Source organism: Lithobates pipiens, unplaced genomic scaffold (genome assembly GCF_037356315.1).
Source record: "Lithobates pipiens isolate NorthernLeopardFrog02 unplaced genomic scaffold, aLitPip1_a1.2 Scaffold_19, whole genome shotgun sequence".
Classification (NCBI taxonomy): Eukaryota; Metazoa; Chordata; class Amphibia; order Anura; family Ranidae; genus Lithobates; species Lithobates pipiens.
Window position 1 is genome coordinate 433,896,948 of NW_027507764.1, and position 20,785 is coordinate 433,917,732.

A 20,785-nucleotide genomic window follows, 5' to 3' on the forward strand; every position below is an offset into this window, starting at 1 on the left:
TCGTATCCCATACTCATTCACATAGGGTAGGAGGTCGGAATCTGGGGCCCCCTTATTAAAGGGGGCTCCCAGATTCTTATAAGCCCCCTGGCCGCAGACCCCGACAGCCAATGGCCAGGGTTGTCGGGAAGAGGCCCTTGTCCTCAACATGGGGACAAGGTGCTTTGGGGTGGGGGGGCTCGCTCGTCCCCACCCCCTTTCCTGACCGGCCAGGCTGCGTGCTCGGATAAGGGTCTGCTATGGACTTTGGGGGTCCCCCACGCCTTTTTCGGCGTAGGGGTTCCCCTTTAAATCCATACCAGGCGACGTGGCTCGCAAGGTGTCAATCTCGCTGATTGAGTGGGCGACATTCACTTCCTTCTCTAGTCCCATCTACCTGGAGTCACGTCCATTTCAAAAGTCTGGCAGACTAGCACACAGACGGTTGAATTGTCCGCCGGACTGCAGAGTTCACTTCATTTTTCAGTGCCCGCCCCACCTCCTTACATTCTCTGTCTCTGGATAGGTGGGGTGGTCCAGACAGGATGTAATTGTGGTAACGCCACCCAAGTAATGGGAACGGTGTTAACATGAGGGGAAGAGTAATCACATTACTTGTTACCCTCTAAAGTAACTGCGTTAAGCAACTCTGTTTATTTTAACCGAGTTACTTACATCACTGGTTATGTGTCAGCATGGTCCAGTCAACGTCCAGACCTAAAGACAATTGAGAATCTGCGGCAAGACTTGAAAATTGCTGTTCACGGATGCTCCCCATGCAATCTGACAGAGCTTGAGCCATTTTGCGCGATTACAAATGCACACCACACTTCATTTGTAAAAAAAAAAAAAAAAAAAAAAAAAAAAATGAAAACCATTTATCATTTTTCTTTTACTTCACAATTGTTTTACTTTGTATTGGTCTTTCACATAAAATACATTTACATTTTTTGGTTGTAACATGACAAAATGTGACAAATTTCAAAGGGGGTATGAGTACTTTTTCAAGGCACTGTTGAGGCAAAATTTCTCATTTTGAAGGGAAGAGTATAACCCTATCTCCCATTGGGGAGATATACATTCACTTCACTGTCCCATAGTCAAAATCAGAAGTGGGGAAATCCCTGCAATTAAGGCACCCACAAGTCACCAGAATGTGTGTCCCCATTGGAAGATTTCCCCTCACTTTTCTGGTGACAGCAAACAATTTGTGATTTTAATTTTTTATTTTCAAAAACAGGACAAAGAGGACAAATCTCCCTAATGGGGGCACAGACAGCAATAAAAACCTAATAGGTGTTCTAATCTATCTCTACTCTATCCAAAACAAGTTTTGCCTTTAGTGAAGTCTAGTTATGAGGTCCAACCTGTCCCTCTACCCCCAGGGCAAATCTGACAATAGCTAGGAAGGAGACAGGCTTATACAGGCAGTTAAGATCAGCTCAGAGCACTTTCCCAGGACACAGGAATGTAGATGGAGGGGGAAATGCAAGTCCCCTGTCACTACATGACTCTGATCAGGAGAGTACTGTGAGCCAAGAAAAACTGCTGTTGATTGCATCTCCTTCCTAGCTGTTGTCTAATTTTCTGTGTGGAGCTAGGGAGCAACTCTGACCTCATAACTAGACTTGGGAAGCACGTTGTTACAAAATACTATCGGCACAGTGGTGTAGTGGTTAGCACTCTCGCCTAGCAGTAAAAAGGGTCGCTGGATCGAATGCCTGGAGGTACTCCTGGTACCTGCGTGGATTTCCTCCGGGTACTCTGGTTTCCTCCCACACTCCAAAGACATGCTGGTAGGTTAATTGGCTTCTGTCCAAAATTGGCCCTGGTATATGTATGGGGACCCTGTATTGTGGGCTCCTTGAGGGTAGAGACCAATGTGAGTGTGCAATGTACAGGGATAGAGAATTTTAGACACTCACTCAGGTTGAACGGGATGGACTGGTGTCTTTATCCAACCCATGTAACTATGAGGGGCATAATGTGTAAAAAAAAAAAAAAATTGTAATGTTAGATCTTAAAACATATCCAGTTTACAATCAGAGAACCAACCTCTTGGGCTGCAGATAAGTTAAAGTAGAACTATAGCTAAAAAAATAAATAAAAAAATTCTTCATTTTGGACAGAGCAAGGAAGGGTTATAACCCGTCAGATTGGGGAGATTTCCCTTGACTTCTTGTCTCAAAGCCAAACAGGACGTGAGAAGAAATTCCAGCAAATTAAGGTAATTCCTTGGGGACCCCCCAAGTCACCAGAACTAGTGTCCCCATTGGAAGATTCCCCCCCCTTTACCTTTCTAGAGACATCCCAAAAGTGGGATTTTTTACATTCAATGATAACCGTAAACAGAACAGAGGGTGGATCGCCTTAAAGCATACCTTCAGTCATTCTTTCAACTTTCCATCTATTACATCTTCTGCCCTTGCTTTAACTTTGGATGGTAAAATATTTTCAGCCAACTTCCCGTTTGGTAAAATCCTAGGCTTATGACATGCACAGCGCTCAGAGTTTTCCAGGAAGGGGGGGGGGGGGGCAAGTCATAAGAGGGCTAATGAGAGCTGCAGGGCAGCAGAGTCTGTAAATCCAGGAAGTGAACAGGCAGCAGCTTCAGCTGCCCACAGTTAAATTGGTTGCAGCCAGACTCAGTGAAGGGAGATTTCTGCAGAATATCTGGAAAGTACAGAATCACAGTGTATATATATATATATATATATATATATATATATATATATATATATATAAACTGTGGTGGCTAGTGCTCAATTTTTGGGGGATGCAAACAAACTGAAAAATTCTGAAAACAACCCCAGACAGCCCCATTGGGCCCCATCAGACAGCCCCATTGGGCCCCATCAGACAGCCCCATTGGGCCCCATCAGACAGCCCCATTGGGCCCCATCAGACAGCCCCATTGGGCCCCATCAGACAGCCCCATTGGGCCCCATCAGACAGCCCCATTGGGCCCCATCAGACAGCCCCATTGGGCCCCATCAAACAGCCCCATTGGGCCCCATTGGGCCCCATCAAACAGCCCCATTGGGCCCCATTGGGCCCCATCAAACAGCCCCATCAAACAGCCCCATTGGGCCCACTGTCTACTTACCCTGTCTGACAGTGGGACAGCTCCTCAATGTCTTCTCCCTTCCTCTGCTAGGATTGGATATACAAAAACACAAGCAGCGCTCTTGGGGGAAAAAAGTCAATGTGCGTGTGCATATCTATATTCACATGTAAATATATATATACACCTCGGATTTAATTTTTTTTTTAAAAGAGGCCGGGCGCCTGAATAGGGGGTGGCACCGGCAGCCATAGACAGATTCGTGCATTAGATGAATCTATTGGTGATAGAGGGGGTGGCCGGAGAGAGGGCCCTTATGAATGCACCCCGCCACTGTATTTAAAATATGCAAAGTGGTTGGAGGGAAGCTTCAGAATGGCAAGGATGTTATTACAAATTATGTGAGCAGACTGCAGCTCCTCTTTAATGGAAGTACAGACAAAAACAAAACAAAAACTGACAAGTGTTCTAATCCCTTTCCAAAATTAAAAGTTTTGCCTTTAGTTATACTTGAATTCTCTGAATTATTCACAGAAAGCAGTGGGGCGTGTGGAGAAAGTAACTTACATTTTGTTACGATTCCTTCAGCACAGACTAAACTTCCCAATAAGCTAGCAGTCAAAGTACGAGGAGACACGTGCTTTCCTCCGAAGCTGCCTTCACATCCCACGCTGAACTCTTCAAACTGCTTGGCATATGTGGCATCAATTGAAGCTACAAGGTCTTTTAACGCTCTTTGAAAGGCGATAATCTCTCCAAATGCATTATTGAGCAATCTAGGTGTAAAAAAATAAAATAAAATAAAACTTTATGACACCCGTGCATGCAACCAGCATAAAAAAGTAATCTCAGAAAATATTTTGAAGTCCTTGGTACACCAGTAAAATGAATCAACAAAATTGTTAGAGAAATGGATAGATACACTTTTAATGGCGGTTTATGATCATAGCCTCAATTATGTTTGCAGCAACTTATCTAATCATTTTACAAATAGACTGCACAAGATTCAACAGTCACACTGAAAATTATCCAGAAGCTTCCAGTAACAATTTTCCAAGAAAGTGGACACAAGTTTAACAGTTATGAGTTATGTGGCTTTATGTTTTAAAGGAGCACAACTAAACGTACAATGAAAATACCAGTAATCTGGTAGAAGAGTAAATGTATTTAAAGCGTTACTAAAGCCAGGACCCTGCATTCACTATATCTAGTCTCCCACAGAACATGGAAATGCAATCGTTTTAGTAAATATAAACTGCTAAATACCTTTTCTCAGCAGTATATAGCGGTCGTGTGAGGTCTATCAGTGTCTGGTTAAAGCTTAGAGGAGTTTTCATTCTAATCTGTTCTATGAGGCTGCAGGACCCCTGACCCTGTCTGGACAGTGCCGATACACTGCAATACACACCAAACTGAGCATGTACAGAGTGACTCCAAGGGCTCTGCACAGATTGGGGGGGGGGGGGGGCGGCTCTGCGCAGATTGGGGGGCGGCTCTGCGCAGATTGGGGGGCGGCACTGCGCAGATTGGGGGGCGGCACTGCGCAGATTGGGGGGCGGCACTGCGCAGATTGGGGGGCGGCACTGCGCAGATTGGGGGGCGGCACTGCGCAGATTGGGGGGCGGCACTGCGCAGATTGGGGACAGTGGAAGATGAGGTTCAGAGAAGACAGGACCAAACAGTCTTTACAAAATGCAGAGGATTAACCCCTTAGGTTCCGCAGTGAGTATAACAAGCATGCTTTACTGCATAAAAAGACTGATTTTACCGTTGTGGGTTTAGTAACACTTTAATCTAGCAGCTGGAACAAACATTTCAGTATACTTCTGCCTTTAAGCTATACACTCAGGCATTACAACAGCTAAGTCTTTGCATCCCTGTCTGCAGCTCTGAGCACCTACAAAAGTCCAGTTACAGCCTGTAACCAAGACACGACCATCCCTGCAGTTTTAAATAAAGTCTTCAGACAGCACTTTCTATAAAAAAAATAAAAATAAAGTGCTCATCTGTTATGCAACTCCACAGCACATCATGTTTTATTGCTTTAGGCTTCACACGGTCCTCTCAGTCTGTCATACGTGTTTGAGCTTGGGAGGTGCAGCATGCACCCCTTTGCCAGAAGCCTGTCAAAATCAATGACAAGCAGAAATACTGTAATCTTTTTCAGGACAAATGGGGCTTTCATTTTATGGCACGGATTGCTTGGAATTTTTATTAAAATAAAAAAAAAAAAAATGTAGCCATTTCTTGCCATAACCATTACCATAACCAACCACCAAAAAAAGCATTAAAATTCTCACAATGAAAGTGATATCACAAATGTGTATATTTGTTATTCGTACCCCTAGTAGGGCCAATAGTGCGCATTTTGTTTTTTATCCTACCCAAAACACTGACTTACAATTTTCCCCTCTAGCAAGCAGAAACTGTGATAGCCAATCATAGCAATTGGGTGTTTGAAAACTGGGTCACCTGGTTCCGATCGTGCATATGCACACAAGTACATGTATCTGCAACCCCATGGTTAAAGACCCATTTCCATGAGATCACAGTCATGTACAATCAGCAGGAAGGGGTTAACAGAAGTGGACACAGGTCAGCTCAATTTGACAAGATGAGGTAGAGTATTTGTTTTGTACTTTTTTTGAATAGAACAGCTAAAAGGGAGGAAAAAAAGCAATTGTTAGGGTTTAAACACGTTAAACTGTAGCAAACCTGGCAAGCCAAGTAAAGCATATGATAAATGTAAATGCATCTTTGTTGCAAATCAAAACAACCATATACAGGCATAAGTGCTTGAAACCTACAATGCACAATGTTGCCATTCATGGAAAAAATGCATGTTTTGTGATGTCTACTTGGAAGGCTTTTCCTGATATGTTACCCTGCTTTACTTGACACAGTAACACCATTACCATCAGCCTCTTTTAATAATGGGAGATTTGTGAAAGCTTGTATATTCCAATTGATTCTGGATGTTTACTTCTCTATGGAAGATTGTAAACTTTTGTTATTGTGACCCGTGTACACTTCTCGAGCCTTGTCCTTCATATACTATGCATACAGTTTTATAGGGATGAGCTTCGTGTTCGACTCGAACGTACGTTCGACTACATCGGCTGTTCGCCCGTTCGGCGAATTCCGAACGTTATGGGCCGTTCGCGCCAAATTCGTGTGGTGCTCACGGCCCACAATGCACTGCGATGGCGCAGTGCACAATGCACTGCGATGGCGCAGTGCATTGCTGGCTCATGATTGGCCAAGCATGCACTGTGACCCCGCATGCTTGGCCAATCACAGCGCCGGCAGCGAGGAGAGCCATTAATCATAGCTCAGGCTGTGTAGTACACGCCCCACACTATATAAGGCCGCCAGCGCGGCAGCCTTGTGTAGTGTGTTGGCGTCTGTATCAGTTAGTGGGTGTTCTGTGTACCTTCAACACAGTATACACCGATCGTTATCGGACGATTTTTCATTCTTGCTCTTCTGTAGTGGTTGTCTGCGTGCCCTGACCGCAGTATACACCGCTATATTCACCTATATAGCTAGCGATATATCTATCTTTTATAATAGAGCTCGCAGTCAGTGTTAGGAGATTGTGCGTGCTGTCTGCGTGCTCTGAACCCAGTATATACCGCTATATCCACCTATATAGCTAACTATCTTGCTCATTTTAAATAGAGCTTTCAGTCAGCGGTAGGAAATTGTGTGTGCTGTCTGCGTGCTCTGAAAAAGACGGACGGCAAAACAAATTATACAGGGGTGATAATCCTTCCCTATGGTTTTCCAAAAAGCTTAAAAATAGTTTTTTTGACTGGAGCTACACTTTAAAAATGTACCAGTTGAAAATTACAAACCGATTCAACTTAACACAACAAACCTACACAGTCCCTGTCTTGTTTGCACCGCCTGTATACTGCTGTTCTGAGTATATAGGGCCCTTCCTTTTTTTAATATGGGTACGGGGTTCCCCTTAATATGCGTACAAGACCCAAAGGGGCTGGTAATGGGCAGGGAGGGCTACCCATGCCATTTTTCTCAATGATTTTCAACCATATTGCAGGAACCAGATATAATATTAAAACCGCAAGCAGTTTTAAATGACGTTATTTCCGTTAAATGTCATTTTGTGCAGGGACTGTTCTAAACACGGGAAACACGTGACACTTCACAGGCATACTATAGACACCCCCCAGGCACGATATTTAAAGGAATATTTTACCTTTTTTTCACTTTAATAGTCATTAAAATCAGTGCTCCCGCCAAATTGGCCGTTTTTAAAAGTTTTTTTTGCATTGACCCATGTCCCCTCGGGCAGGAGCCAGGTCCCCAAACCCTTTTTAGGACAGTATCTTGCATATTAGCCGTTAAAATTAGCACTTTTAATTTCGAACGTTTGAGTCCCATAGACTTCAATGGGGTTCTAACGTTCGTACGAATTTGGGGTCCGTTCGAAGTTCTGGTGCAAACCGAACCGGGGGGTGTTCGGCTCATCCCTACAGTTTTATATCTTTGTATTGAGAAAAGTTCAATAATTTATACAATTGTCATGTTTGTGTACATTGTGTGCATAGTTTAGCTCACAGATGCATATTTGGAGCTCATTAACCACTTTCAGACCGGACCATTTTGCTGGTAAATGACCAGAGGTCTTTTTACAATTTGGCACTGCGCTGCTTTAACTGGTAATTGCGCGGTCATGCAATGTTGTACCCAAACAAAATTTGCGTCCTTTTCTTCCCACAAATAGAGCTTTCTTTTGATGGTATTTGATTGCCTCTGCGATTTTTATTTTTTGCGATATAAATGGAAAAAAGACCGCAAATTTTGAAAAAAAATGATATTTTCTACTTTTTGTTATTAGAAAAATCCAATAAACTCAATTTTAGTCATACATTTAGGCCAAAATGTATTCAGCCACATGTCTTTGGTAAAAAAAAAAGTCAATAACTGTATATTTATTGGTTTGCGCAAAAGTTGTCACATCTACAAACTAAGGTACGTTTTCTGGAATTTACGCAGCTTTTAGTTTACGACTGCCTATCTCATTTCTTGAGGTGCTAAAATGGCATGGCAGTACAAAACCCCCCCAAATGACCCCATTTTGGAAAGTAGACCCCCTAAGGAAATTGATAAGTGGCATGTTGAGCCCATTGAATATTTTATTTTTTTGCCTCAAGCGATTGAATAATGACAAAAAAAAAAAATTATTTTTTTTTTTTACACAAAGTTGTCACTAAATGATATATTGCTCACACATGCTATGGGAATATGTGAAATGACACCCCAAAATAAATTCTGCTGCTTCTCCTGAGTACGGGGATACCACATGTGTGGGATTTTTTGGGAGCCTAGCCGCGTACGGGGCCCCGAAAGCCAAGAACCGCCTTCAGGTTTTCTAAGGGCGTAAATATTTGACTTCACTCCTCACTACCTATTACAGTTTTGAAGGCCATAAAATGCCAAGATGGCACAAAACCCCCACAAATGACCCCATTTTAGAAAGTAGACACCCCAAGCTATTTGCTGAGAGGCATGTTGAGTCCATGGAATATTTTATATTTTGCCACAAGTTGCGGGAAAATTACAAACTTTTTTTTTATTTATTTTTTTCACAAAGTTGTCACTAAATGATATATTGCTCACGCATGCCATGGGCATATGTGAAATGACACCCCAAAATAAATTCTGCTGCTTCTCCTGAGTACGGGGATACCACATATGTGGGACTTTTTGGGAGCCTAGCCGCGTACGGGGCCCCGAAAACCAAGCACCGACTTCAGGCTTTCTAAGGGCGTTACAGTTTTGAAGGCCATAAAATGCCAAGATGGCACAAACGCCCCCCAAATGACCCCATTTTGGAACGTAGACACCCCTAAATTTAGGGGTACACTAGTGAGACTAGGTAATAAATGGCGGGTGCCCTGAAACTATAAAAAACCGGAGTTAGCGGTAACTTTTTCTAGGAGTCTTCCAGGACAGCCTTTGAGATATAGGGCTCCTCCCTCCGGGACAGGAAACACGTCACGCCAATTAAATAAAAGGTGTGGTCCTCCAGGCCCTCCTCAGTTTTACTCCAAGAACCGCCGGGAGGCTCTGAAAGACATAACACACTAATAATCACGTTAATACACATCCTCACCACTTAGTCCAATTTAAACAACTTTAGGTGGGAAGCCAGGCTGTCCTGGAAGACTCCTAGAAAAAGAGTTACCGGTAAGTCTAACTCCGGTTTTCTCATATCATCTTCCAGGACAGCCTTTGAGATGATAAGCAAGGAGCTCACCTTGTCAGGGCGGGACCACTGCCTGGAGGACCTTACGTCCAAAAGTCTGCTCTTTATCAGACCATAAATCCAGACGGTAATGTCTTGCAAACGTTGAGTAGCTGGACCACGTTGCTGCTTTGCAGATCTCCTCCGGAGAGGCTCCAGCCCTTTCTGCCCATGATGCGGAAACCGCCCTTGTAGAGTGTGCCTTAACTAAGGGTGCCTGCTTCCCCTCCAACTCATAGGCTTTAACTATCGCCATTCGTATCCACCTGGCGATAGACGCTTTGGACGCCTTGCAGCCCTTGCGGGCGCCCGAAAAATTAACAAAAAGTGAGTCTGACTTCCTGAAGACCTTAGTGGCTTCTAAAAAAATTAATAGACTTCTCCTGACGTCTAACAAACTTAAAGATCTCGCCTCATCCTTGTCTGAGGTTGAGAAAAAAGTTGGCAAAATAATATCCTGTGTCCTATGAAAAGTGGACACCACTTTTGGAAGAAAACTAGGGTCAGTCTTAAGTACTACCCTGTCCTCTAAGATTAACAGAAATGGCTCTCTGACCGAGAGCGCTTGTAGATCACTGACCCTTCTAGCTGACGTGATCGCTATCAAAAATACAGTCTTTATTACAATCCACTTAAGTGAAGCTCCCTCTAATGGTTCAAATGGATCTTGGGTCAGAGCCCTAAGAACCAAGGCCAAATCCCCAGTAGGACAGGACTTCATTCTCACAGGCCTGGATCTAGATAGAGCCTTGAAGAAGTTCCTGACAAATGGATTCTGCTGAAGGGAGGACTGAAGGAAAACACTTAAGGCCGCCACCTGTACCTTTAGAGTGCTGTTAGATAGGCCCAGTTCTACCCCTGCTTGTAGAAAATCTAGGACTGCCGGGACCCCGGGACTTGCAATACCCTGTTCTCGCAACCAGGAATTAAACCTCTTTCCTACCTTGGCGTAAATTGCCCTAGTAACTGGTTTACGGCATTCTAACAAGGTCTTAATCACTCTTTCTGAGAAACCCTGTGACCTTAAGATTTGTTCCTCAGATACCAGGCCGCAAGCTTGAGCCTCTCTATCTGAGGGCACAGGATCGGCCCCTGGGAAAGCAAGTCCTCCCTGACTGGTAGAAACAGCGGAGGATGTACGGCCAATCTCTTTATGCTGGCAAACCAGGGTCTCCTTGGCCAAAAAGGAGCTACTAAAATGAGGTCCGTAGTTTCCGAGCGGAACTTCTGCAGAACCTCCGCCACCATCCTTACGGGAGGAAAGGCGTAACACAGGCCAAACAGCCATGGATTGGCAAGGGCGTCTATCCCCCTGGCCCGATCCTGTGGGTGAACCGAAAAAAATTGTGTCACCTTCCTGTTGCCTTCTGTTGCAAATAGGTCTATTTCTGGCCTTCCCCAGCATGACACGATCTCCTCGAACACTTCCTTGTTGAGGGACCACTCGTCCTGACCTATCTTCTGGCGACTGAGAAAGTCGGCCAGGAAATTCTGAGTTCCCTTTAGGTGAATGGCTGATATTGAGGACAAATTCTTCTCTGCCCAGCAGAAGATTTTGTCCGCAATTACCTGTAGTGCAGGGCTTCTGGTTCCCCCTTGCTTGTTCAGGTAGGCTACTGCTGTCACATTGTCTGAGCGAACTTGCAGATCCCTGCCATGTAACCGGGACTGGAAGGTTTCTATAGCTTTCCAGACTGCCAGAAGTTCCTTCTGGTTTGAGGAACGACCTGTCTCTAGGTTCGACCAGGAACCCTGGGCTAAGGTTCCCTCTAGGTGGGCACCCCAACCCAGCGCACTGGCATCGGTCGTGACCACCACCGTAGCTTGTGGGGACCAGGGAAGACCCCTGTCTAGGTTGACCTGGGCCCGCCACCACCAAAGAGACCTCCTGACTGCCGAGGATAGGGGCATAACCTGATCCAGGCTCTCCTGCCTGCCATCCCAATAACGGAGCATGAGTCTTTGTAAAGGACGCTGATGATGTCTTGCCCAGGCTACCGCTGGAAAGCATGCTGTCATCAACCCTAGGACTCTCATCACCTCCCTGATCTGGGCTTCCCGACCAGATTGAAGCTGGGCTACCGCCTGCTCTAGCTTGCCGATCTTCTCCTCCGGAAGAAATACCCTCATTTCCACTGAGGAAATCCTGTATCCTAAATGCAGGACCTCCTGTGAGGGGGTCAGCTGGGATTTTTCCTGGTTTATCAGCCACCCCAGTGAGCGCAGAAAAACCAAAGCCTCCTGTATGTCCCTCTGCAGCTGTTGGGCCGACTGGGCTATGAACAGTAGATCGTCCAGATATGGGATCACTGTTATAGCCTTGAGCCTTAATGGGGCCAGTGCCTCTGCCAGGACTTTTGTAAAGACTCTTGGTGAGGCTGAAAGCCCGAAGGGGAGAGCTCGAAACTGGAGGTGTAACACACCCGTGTTCAACCTCACCGCCAACCTGAGAAATCTCTGAGATTCCGGATGAATCGGGATATGCAAATATGCATCCCTGAGATCCACTGTGGCCATGTGACAGCCCTGAAACAGGAATTTGGTTACCGAGAAGATTGACTCCATCCGGAACCGCTTGTATTTTATAAATCTGTTCAGGGGACGGAGATTCAGTATTAACCTGAACTTCCCCGAAGGTTTCTTTAGCACGAATACGTGGGAGTAAACCCCCAAGCCTCGCTCCTCCTGAGGCACCTGCACCATTACTTCTTGGTCCACCAGATCCCCCAGAAGAAGAGCCAAAGCCTCTGCTTTCTCTTGGTCCCTTGGTAACCTTGTTACTTGAAAGTTTGGGAGGGGAACTGAACCAAACTCCAACCTGTAGCCGTTCCTTACAAGATCTCGAATGAACGGACTTTCGGTTGAAGCTTCCCACTGTGGGAGGAACTTCCCCAGTCTTCCTCCCACCGGGACGCAGGAGTCACTGGGTTTTAGGGGAGGGTTGAGGAGGATTGAATAAGATACCTCCTCTGCCTCTTCCCTTGTGACCCGTCCAATGTTTTTTGGGGCGAACCTCCCTTTCCTGCAGGTTTTGCTGCCTGGGGCTTCGAAAAAGGCGTTTCCCTTCAGGTCTCTTTTTCCTTTCTGGGAAAGCTTTCTTCCTATCCTGCGTGCGCGCTAACGCCTCTTGCAGGCCGGGCCCAAACAAATGGTCCCCTGAAAAGGGTAATCCACACAACTTTAGTTTTGAAGCTGTGTCTCCTGACCAGGTTTTAAGCCAAACGGCCCTTCTGGCAGCGTTCACTAGTGCTGCTGATCTAGCCGCCAGTTTGACTGATTCTGCAGAGGCATCCGCTAAAAAGCCCACAGCCTTAAACAGTAGCGGAAAGGACTTCAACAGCTGTTGCCTAGAAGTACCTGCAGAAATATGTGATTGTAACTGTGTAAGCCAACACTCCAAGTTTCTGGCCACACAGGTAGCTGCTAGGGCCGGTTTAAGCCCAATGGAAGAGGCATCCCAGGCTCTCTTGAGCAGCAGATCTCCCCTCTTATCCATAGGGTCCCTGAGTGAACCCATATCATCAAAGGCCAAATCTGTCTTCTTAGAGACCTTAGCCAAGGGAGCGTCTAATTTGGGAACCTTGTTCCAGGGATGCACCGCATCCGCTTCAAAAGGGAACCTCCTTCTAAGGCTACCTGAAAAAAATGGCCTTTTTTCCGGTTGTTCCCACTCCAGCAGAATCGCCTCCACTAGCGACTTATGGACGGGGAATACCCTGTCTTTCATTACACTCGACCCTTGATACATCATGTCGTGTTTTGAAAGCTGGACCTGTTCTTCTCTGATCTCCAAGGTGTCATATATAGCCTTGAGGAGGTCACCCACATCATCCAAAGACAGCTTGTATCTGGCTGATCTAATGGCCTCTTCCTCCCCCTCAGATTCTGAAGTAGACTCTGTCCTAGAGGAGGCTAATGACCTGGGTAACCTCTCCCTATCCACCTCCTCCTGACTTGGTTGGGATAAGGAAGGCATACTCACGGCTCTGGGTAAAGAGACAGAGGGACCCTGCATCCTATCCATCATGTTTTTAAAAGATTGGAAGGTGGATGCAATCTCATCCTTTACGGATGTTAAAACATTGTGACAAGCTGCCACCGAGTCCTCTTTTACCAGGCTACTGACACAATCTGGGCAAAGCGGCTTCTCCCAACCGGTGCCTAACTTAGCCCCACACACGGCACATTTCCTTCTGGGTAAAGGTATCTGGGCTCTGTCCTGTTTAACCTAAAAACAAAGAAAAACAGGGTCCCATTAAAATACCACCCCTGACCACACCACTGTGCTTCTAGGGTCTGTTTAGGAAGTGCCCCCCTTCACCAGCAGGTTCTCTACCCCGGGAAGGTACTACGGGTCAGAGTGACCCCCACCCCCCAGTGTAAGTCCTGGTCTGCCCTCACCAAGCTTACCTGAGAGGTACTGGAGCCTGTTGAACCGGAGTCCACCTGCACAACCGCACTCTCCATGGTTCCTGTGTATCACTCAGTCTCTCTGAGCCTTCACACTGCTCCAGGCAACCCTGTAGTCACACCGCCGCGCCCAAAGGACTGGAACGGGTCCTGCGGCGCCCCCTGATGACGCGAATCCGGCGGAAGTGCGTCTCTCCCACTTCCGTACGCCAGAGCGCAAAAACTCCGCCCCGACGCCGTGCGTTCCTTACGAACGCACCGCTCACAGTACCCGAACGCCGGTCGGTAGAACGAACGTCTCCCGCCGCCTCCGACCGACAGGTACGAGCGGTTAGCGCTCCGAGGGGGAGATTGCCGCGTATCGGGGTCCCGTTCTCTCCGAACGTTTAAATGGCAGCGGGGACTGAAAGCTACCCTCTCCTCCCTTCGTTCGGACCGAGGGGTGCTAAGGGCCAGGTCCATCAAGGCGCTCTCCCCAGGCAAAACCCCTGAGAAGGAGCTCCCCTTACCAGTTCCAGACGTGCTCCTTCCCGTCCGGCAGGAAACACAAAAACTGAGGAGGGCCTGGAGGACCACACCTTTTATTTAATTGGCTTGACGTGTTTCCTGTCCCGGAGGGAGGAGCCCTATATCTCAAAGGCTGTCCTGGAAGACGATATGAGAAAAATAACTAACCAACCAGCGTCACCTGTAACCGTTATATGGTGATCACTGGTGAAAGGGTTAACTAGGGGGCAATCAGGGGGCTTTATGCGGTAGTATATGGGGGTCCCTGGCGCTATAAAAAGCTGCGGCGAACCTAAATACCTACCTGCCTAACTAGCGTCACCTGTGACACTAATACAGCGATCAGAAAAACGATCGCTTATTAGGCTGGGTTCACACTGGAGCGATGCAGGAACGCCACAAATCCGCGGCGGGTTCCCGCATCGCATGCCTCCCGGCGGCAGTTCACACTGCCCTATGCGAACTGCTGGGAGTGTCAGTGAAATGTTAATGACACCCCCAGATCAGTTCGCATATCGCAGTGCGATCTGCAAACTCGGATCGCATGGTGTGAACACCCATGCGATCCGATTCTGCTGCGGACCATAAAAAGGGTCCCGTGCGAGTTTGCGGCGGGTGCGACACGAATTCAGCCATACTATCTGTATGGCTGAACTCGAATCGCACAGAGATCGGATGTGATTTGCACTGCAGTGCGGTGCAAATCACATCCGTTCTCAAACCGCTGCAATGTGAACCCAGCCTTAGTGACACTGGCGACGGGGGGTGATCACGGGGTTAAACCTTTATTGGGGGGGTTAGGGGGCTACCTTAGAACTAAAGGGGGCTAACCCTAACTGCCCTAACAGTTATTACAGTCACAAATGACACCCGCCGGGTGATCAGGGGGTTAAACCTTTATTAGGTAATAAATGGCGGGTGCCCTGAAACTATAAAAAAATAACTAACCAACCAGCGTCACCTGTAACAGTTATATGGTGATCACTGGTGAAAGGGTTAACTAGGGGGCAATCAGGGGGCTTTATGCGGTAGTATATGGGGGTCCCTTGCGCTATAAAAAGTTGCGGCGAACCTAAATACCTACCTGCCTAACTAGCGTCACCTGTGACACTAATACAGCGATCAGAAAAATTATCGCTTATTAGGCTGGGTTCACACTGGAGCGATGCGGGAACGCCACGAATCCGCGGCGGGTTCCCGCATCGCATGCCTCCCGGCGGCAGTTCACACTGCCCTATGCGAACTGCTGGGAGTGTCAGTGAAATGTTAATGACACCCCCAGATCAGTTCGCATATCGCAGTGCGATCTGCAAACTCGGATCACATGGCGTGAACACCCATGCGATCCGATTCTGCTGCGGACCAAAAAAAGGGTCCCGTGCGAATTTGCGGCGGGTGCGGCGCGAATTCAGCCATACTATCTGTATGGCTGAAGTCGAATCGCACAGAGATCGGATGTGATTTGCACTGCAGTGCGGTGCAAATCACATTCGTTCTCATAAACCGCTGCAATGTGAACCCAGCCTTAGTGACACTGGCGACGGGGGGTGATCACGGGGTTAAACCTTTATTGGGGGGGTTAGGGGGGCACATTAGAACTAAAAAGGGGGCTAACCCTAACTGCCCTAACAGTTATTACAGTCACAAATGACACCAATGCAAAAAAAAAAAAATGCAATTGGTGTCACTGTGACTGGGGGGGGCAGGGGTAATTGGGGGGTGATCGGTGGGTAAAGGGGGGGGTGTGAGTGTGCCTGGCATGTTCTACTGTACGTGTGGTGTGTTGGTGCAACTCACCGATCCTCTCTCCTCGGTGCCGGCACGAAAAATACCGACACGGAGGAGAGATTACATCACTTCCTCTCCTGTGAGGAGAGGAAGTGATGTCAGGGAGCATTTCTATTCGTCGGGAGCGATCGCGAGGGGGTGGCCATGAATGAATGGCCGCCCCCTCATCCCGGATCGCTCCCGAACGAATGCCGACCGCCGCAGGCACCGGGGGGGGCCCGATCGGGCCCCCCACCCGCGGGAAGGCAGGGACTTATATATACGCCCATATGCCTGCCCGTGCCATTCTGCCGACGTATATCGTCGTGCGGCGGTTGGCAAGTGGTTAAAAATGAAGGAGCTGCCTTAATACATGATAAAGCATGCCAAGGTGTGAATGGGCCCTCATTGGACTATTGAGCCAGCAATGTCACCATACTGGTGATCGAGATTCTGACCTAAAGGACATTAACCACTTGCCAACCGCCTCACGCCGATATACGTTGGCAGAAGGGCTCGTACAGGCAGAATCACGTAGCTGTACCTGGTCCTTTAAGAGGCGGCCAGCGGGTACCCACAGCAAGCTCCGTGAGTCGTGTCGTGTCAGCCCCGTGGACTAGATCGCTGTGGTGATACCCGCAAGTGCCTCACAGGGAGGAACAGGGAGATGCTAATGTAAACAAGAATCTCCCTGTTCTGCCTAGTGACAGTGTCACTGATCTCTGCTCCCTGTGATTGGAGCAGAGATTAGTGACGTATTTTGTAAATACTATAACTTTTGCGCATACCAATCAATCGCTTATTGCAATTTTTTTACCAAAAATATGCAGAATACGGATCGGCCTAAAATGATATATATATATATATATATATATATATATATATATATATATATATATATATATATATATATATATATATATATACACACACACACACACACACACACATATATACATATACACACACACACACACACACACACACACACACACACATTTATTTTTTTGGGGGGAGGGGTATTTATTATAGCAAAATGTAAAAAATAATGAATTTTCTCAAAATTGACGCTCTTTTTTGTTTATAGCGCAAAAAATAAAAACCACAGGGGTGATCAAGTGCCACCAAAAGAAAGCTCTATATGTGGGAAAAAAAAACAAAAAAAACACATCAATTTTGTTTGGGAGCCACGTCGCACGACCGCGCAATTGTCAGTTAAAGCGACAGTGCCAAATCGCAAAAAGTGCTCTGGTCAGGAAGGGGGTAAATTCTTCAGGGGCTGAAGTGATTAGCTATGAGTAAGCACTATGTTTATTTAGTGTGAAACAGGTCAGCTGTTTTTGGTTCTGTATCACTTTTCTGCGACAGTGTGATCTTGATGTTCTAATAAAGGCAGGAGAAATTTCTGCTGTCCAGAATGCAGCTGTCCAGAATTTTCTACTCACCTTGATTTGCTGAAGTGGTTAACAAAGACCAATAAATACAAAATGTACTCACATGTTAGCTCTGCGCTCATTTTTCCGCCTTAGGTCATTTAAGTTAACAATGAGACGATGTTCATTTGCGCTAATCATATCCCTCACTTTTCCATGATAAACACCTTGATCTTGCTGCAAGAAACCAGAAATATTTCAGTTTTCTATAGCACACAATGATCGCCAATACAGCACACAATTCTGTTATAGTCTCCAATTACCCCCACTTACACATGAACATTTTTCTGCTGGTTTCCCTACGCCTGACTACACAACATGCAGAATCTCATTCTTTCCAATTGTCCCTGTTCACATTGGTAAGCTCAGCCACCTTGTGCTCTTAAAAGTACACAAGCTTTTTTTAGCTTAAGGGTGGGTATAGGATTGGGAATATGGGATTGTATGATTTCTTTTCATTATATGGTTGAACTAGATGGACTTGTCTTTTTTCAACCCAACTATGTAGCAAATTCAGGTAGTCTGGTTTCATAGGCTAAACTTTAGGAAATGTCTAACAAACGCCTGAAGTTCGATACATGCACACAAAAATTAAGCCAGAAAAACCCTATATAACCAGTCCTGAGTGTTTATATGAGAACTATCAGAAATCATAAATGTACAGCCACCCCCTGTAATACACCCCACTATGAACTTACGTGTTCCATAGATATTTTACATTATGAACTTTCATCAAAAACGATACATTGGGGCCCATTTACATGCGTGTGTAAATGGACTAGCTGTGACCATGCCTTGCACTAAAGAAACATTTTTACCCCACCTGCTAATCTGGGCTACCCTTGATATCCAAATTCACCAGACCAGCAAATCCAGTGGTGTCCTGCAGTGATCCATTGCTCTGCTGCCACAGCCTTGGTCCTGTGCTACCATCTTAATTATTGGGACCTGACTGCCTCATCTGGTTCCAAGCGGATGGTCCCTGATGAGGGGTACACACCAGGGTTCAACCACCAGCCACTGAAAGTCCCTACACCCACAGCCATCAGAAATATACAGCATGGCATCCCAGGACTCTGCTGGAAAGGTGGGGACATGGGGAGATAAAGCCATTTAAGGTAGCCCATTTAAATTAACAGGCTTCCAACTCAAAAATTGGAACATGCCACGATTTGCAGCTATGCACAAATTGTTATTTCTGCAGTGTTGCGGAGCTATCAAAATAAATGGCACTGCAATGCATCAATACACATGTTTTGTTTTAATACACTCCCAGAATGTATAGATGTAAATTGGCCCTAAAAAAAAAAAAAAAAAACAAAAAAAAAAAAACAAAAAGCATGGAGAGTGACAAACAGAAGAATATGAAAACTTGGTTATCCTGAGAACTAAAAAACTGAAGACGCCGAAATGCAACCCAAGATAAAGTCTGGCTATAAATATGGAGATTAGGGAGCCATTTCAACCAGTTTTACAACTGAACCAATGCAACCTACCACACAGACATAAGCATGCTGTGAACTTTTGGTAGTAGTTTGTCTTACTCTATCCAATTGTTATGAAAAGTGGATTTAAATTGAGAACATTGCAGAGTATGTATGACCACCATAAAGTCAACCTTGGCCTCCAGATGTCATTGTATGCTTTAAAAGACTGCAAAACCTAAATACAGGTCAGCACCCACCGCACTCCTAATGTAGGTGTTCTCCATGATATAGGAACAGGTCTAGAGAGCACTAGGGCTAGGTGATGGTAACCACACCTAGCAGATCTCCCGGGTAACGGTGCCTACATCCATCAGATCTCCTGGGATCTAGCCCCTCTGATGTATATATGAACACCGGGACTGGGTAATGGTCACTATACTCTTAAGATCAATTCTCTGTCGTATAAATGATCACTAGATGGTAATCACACCTAGCAGATCTCATGGGATCCATTCGCTATTATGTATACATGATCACTAGGTGATGGTGACCACTCCTAGTAGATCTCCTGGGATCTATCGCCTCTGATGTATATATGAAAACTAGGGAAGGGCAATGGTGACTACACTGATCAGATCTCCTGGGCTCTATCACTTCTGATGTGTATATGATCACCAGGACTGGATAATGTAGACTATACCTATCAGATCCCTAGGGATCCATCCTCGCTGATGTATACATCACTAAATGGTAACCACACATAGCAGATCACCTGGGATCCATCCCCTCTGATGCATATATAGTGACAAGGACTGGATAACGGTGACTACACTTATCAGATCCATCCTCTGGTGTATACATGATGATCACTAGATAGTAATCACACCTAGCTGATCTCATGGGATCCATCCGCTCTGATGTATACATGATCACTGGGTGATGGTAACCACTCCTAGCAGATCTCCTGGGATCACTTCTGATGTGTATATGATCACTATGACTGGGTAATGTTGACTATACCTAACAGATCTCTTGGGATCCATCCTCGCTGATGTATACATCACTAGATGGTAACCACACATAGCAGATCACCTGTAATCTATCCTCTCTGGTGTATAAACGATCACTACTAGATGGTAACCACACCTAGTAGAGCTCATGGGATCCACCCGCCCTGCTGTATACATAATCACTAGGTGGTGGCAACCACTCCTAGCAGATCTCCTGGGATATTTCCCCTCTGATGTATATATGATCACTAGGAAAGGGCGATGGTTCCTACACCGATCAGATCTCCAGGGATCTATCCCCTCTGATGTGTATGATCATTAGGACTGGTTGATGGTGACTACATCTATGAGATCTCTGGGCCCCTGTCTAGGATCATTAGGCCAATGTATATATAGGGAAGAGCCGCACATCATCATCCAGGAAGTCCAGGTATTCCCTCTGCGCCTCCCGCAGCTCATGGTCCTCCAGTCCGCCCTGAGCTTCCATCATATGAAAACCGGACCGCCGCTCTCTGATTCCTTTTAAAGTGTCCGAGGTCACATGGCCCGCCGCTGACTCCGCCCACCAACCTGTCCTGGGCAGACCTCTACAGGTGATGAATGGAGGAGCTGCTACCTCCGGTCTATGGGCGAGGTGTGTTATCAGTGTGTGGGGGAGTGGAAAGGTGATACTCCTCTGATATCTCATATCCTAACGTATTTGTTCTTGTAATGTAGGAGAGGTCTATGAGGTTATGAATGCTGGGTTTTCCTGAGCCCCCAGTTTCCTGTCATGGTATCACTGGGGTGAAAGGTAAGGGGAATCTCCATATAAAACACAGACAATCGCAAACACCTAATAGATTGAAAGATGAATTGCAGGTATGAATGTTTTTACAGTGTAACTTTGCATATACCACACTGTGGGATCCAGT

At 46.2% G+C, this 20,785-nt stretch overlaps 1 protein-coding gene across 2 annotated transcripts in view; it reads right to left on the reverse strand.

Moving 5' to 3' along the window:
* LOC143997162 (maternal DNA replication licensing factor mcm3) overlaps positions 1–20,415 on the reverse strand; it is a 54,818-nt gene extending 34,403 nt beyond the window's left edge. Inside the window, exons 1-3 of one of the 2 annotated variants that reach the window (XM_077492621.1) lie at positions 20,281–20,415; positions 17,499–17,611; positions 3,611–3,819 (exon numbers count right to left, since the gene is read on the reverse strand). In XM_077492621.1, the coding sequence (XP_077348747.1) occupies positions 3,611–3,819; positions 17,499–17,611; positions 20,281–20,361 (403 nt within the window). In that variant the 5' untranslated portion in view covers positions 20,362–20,415. The remainder of the gene's footprint in view (positions 1–3,610; positions 3,820–17,498; positions 17,612–20,280) is intronic. The other variant, XM_077492622.1, reaches the window with a different exon arrangement.
* Between the last annotated feature and the right edge of the window lie 370 nt (positions 20,416–20,785).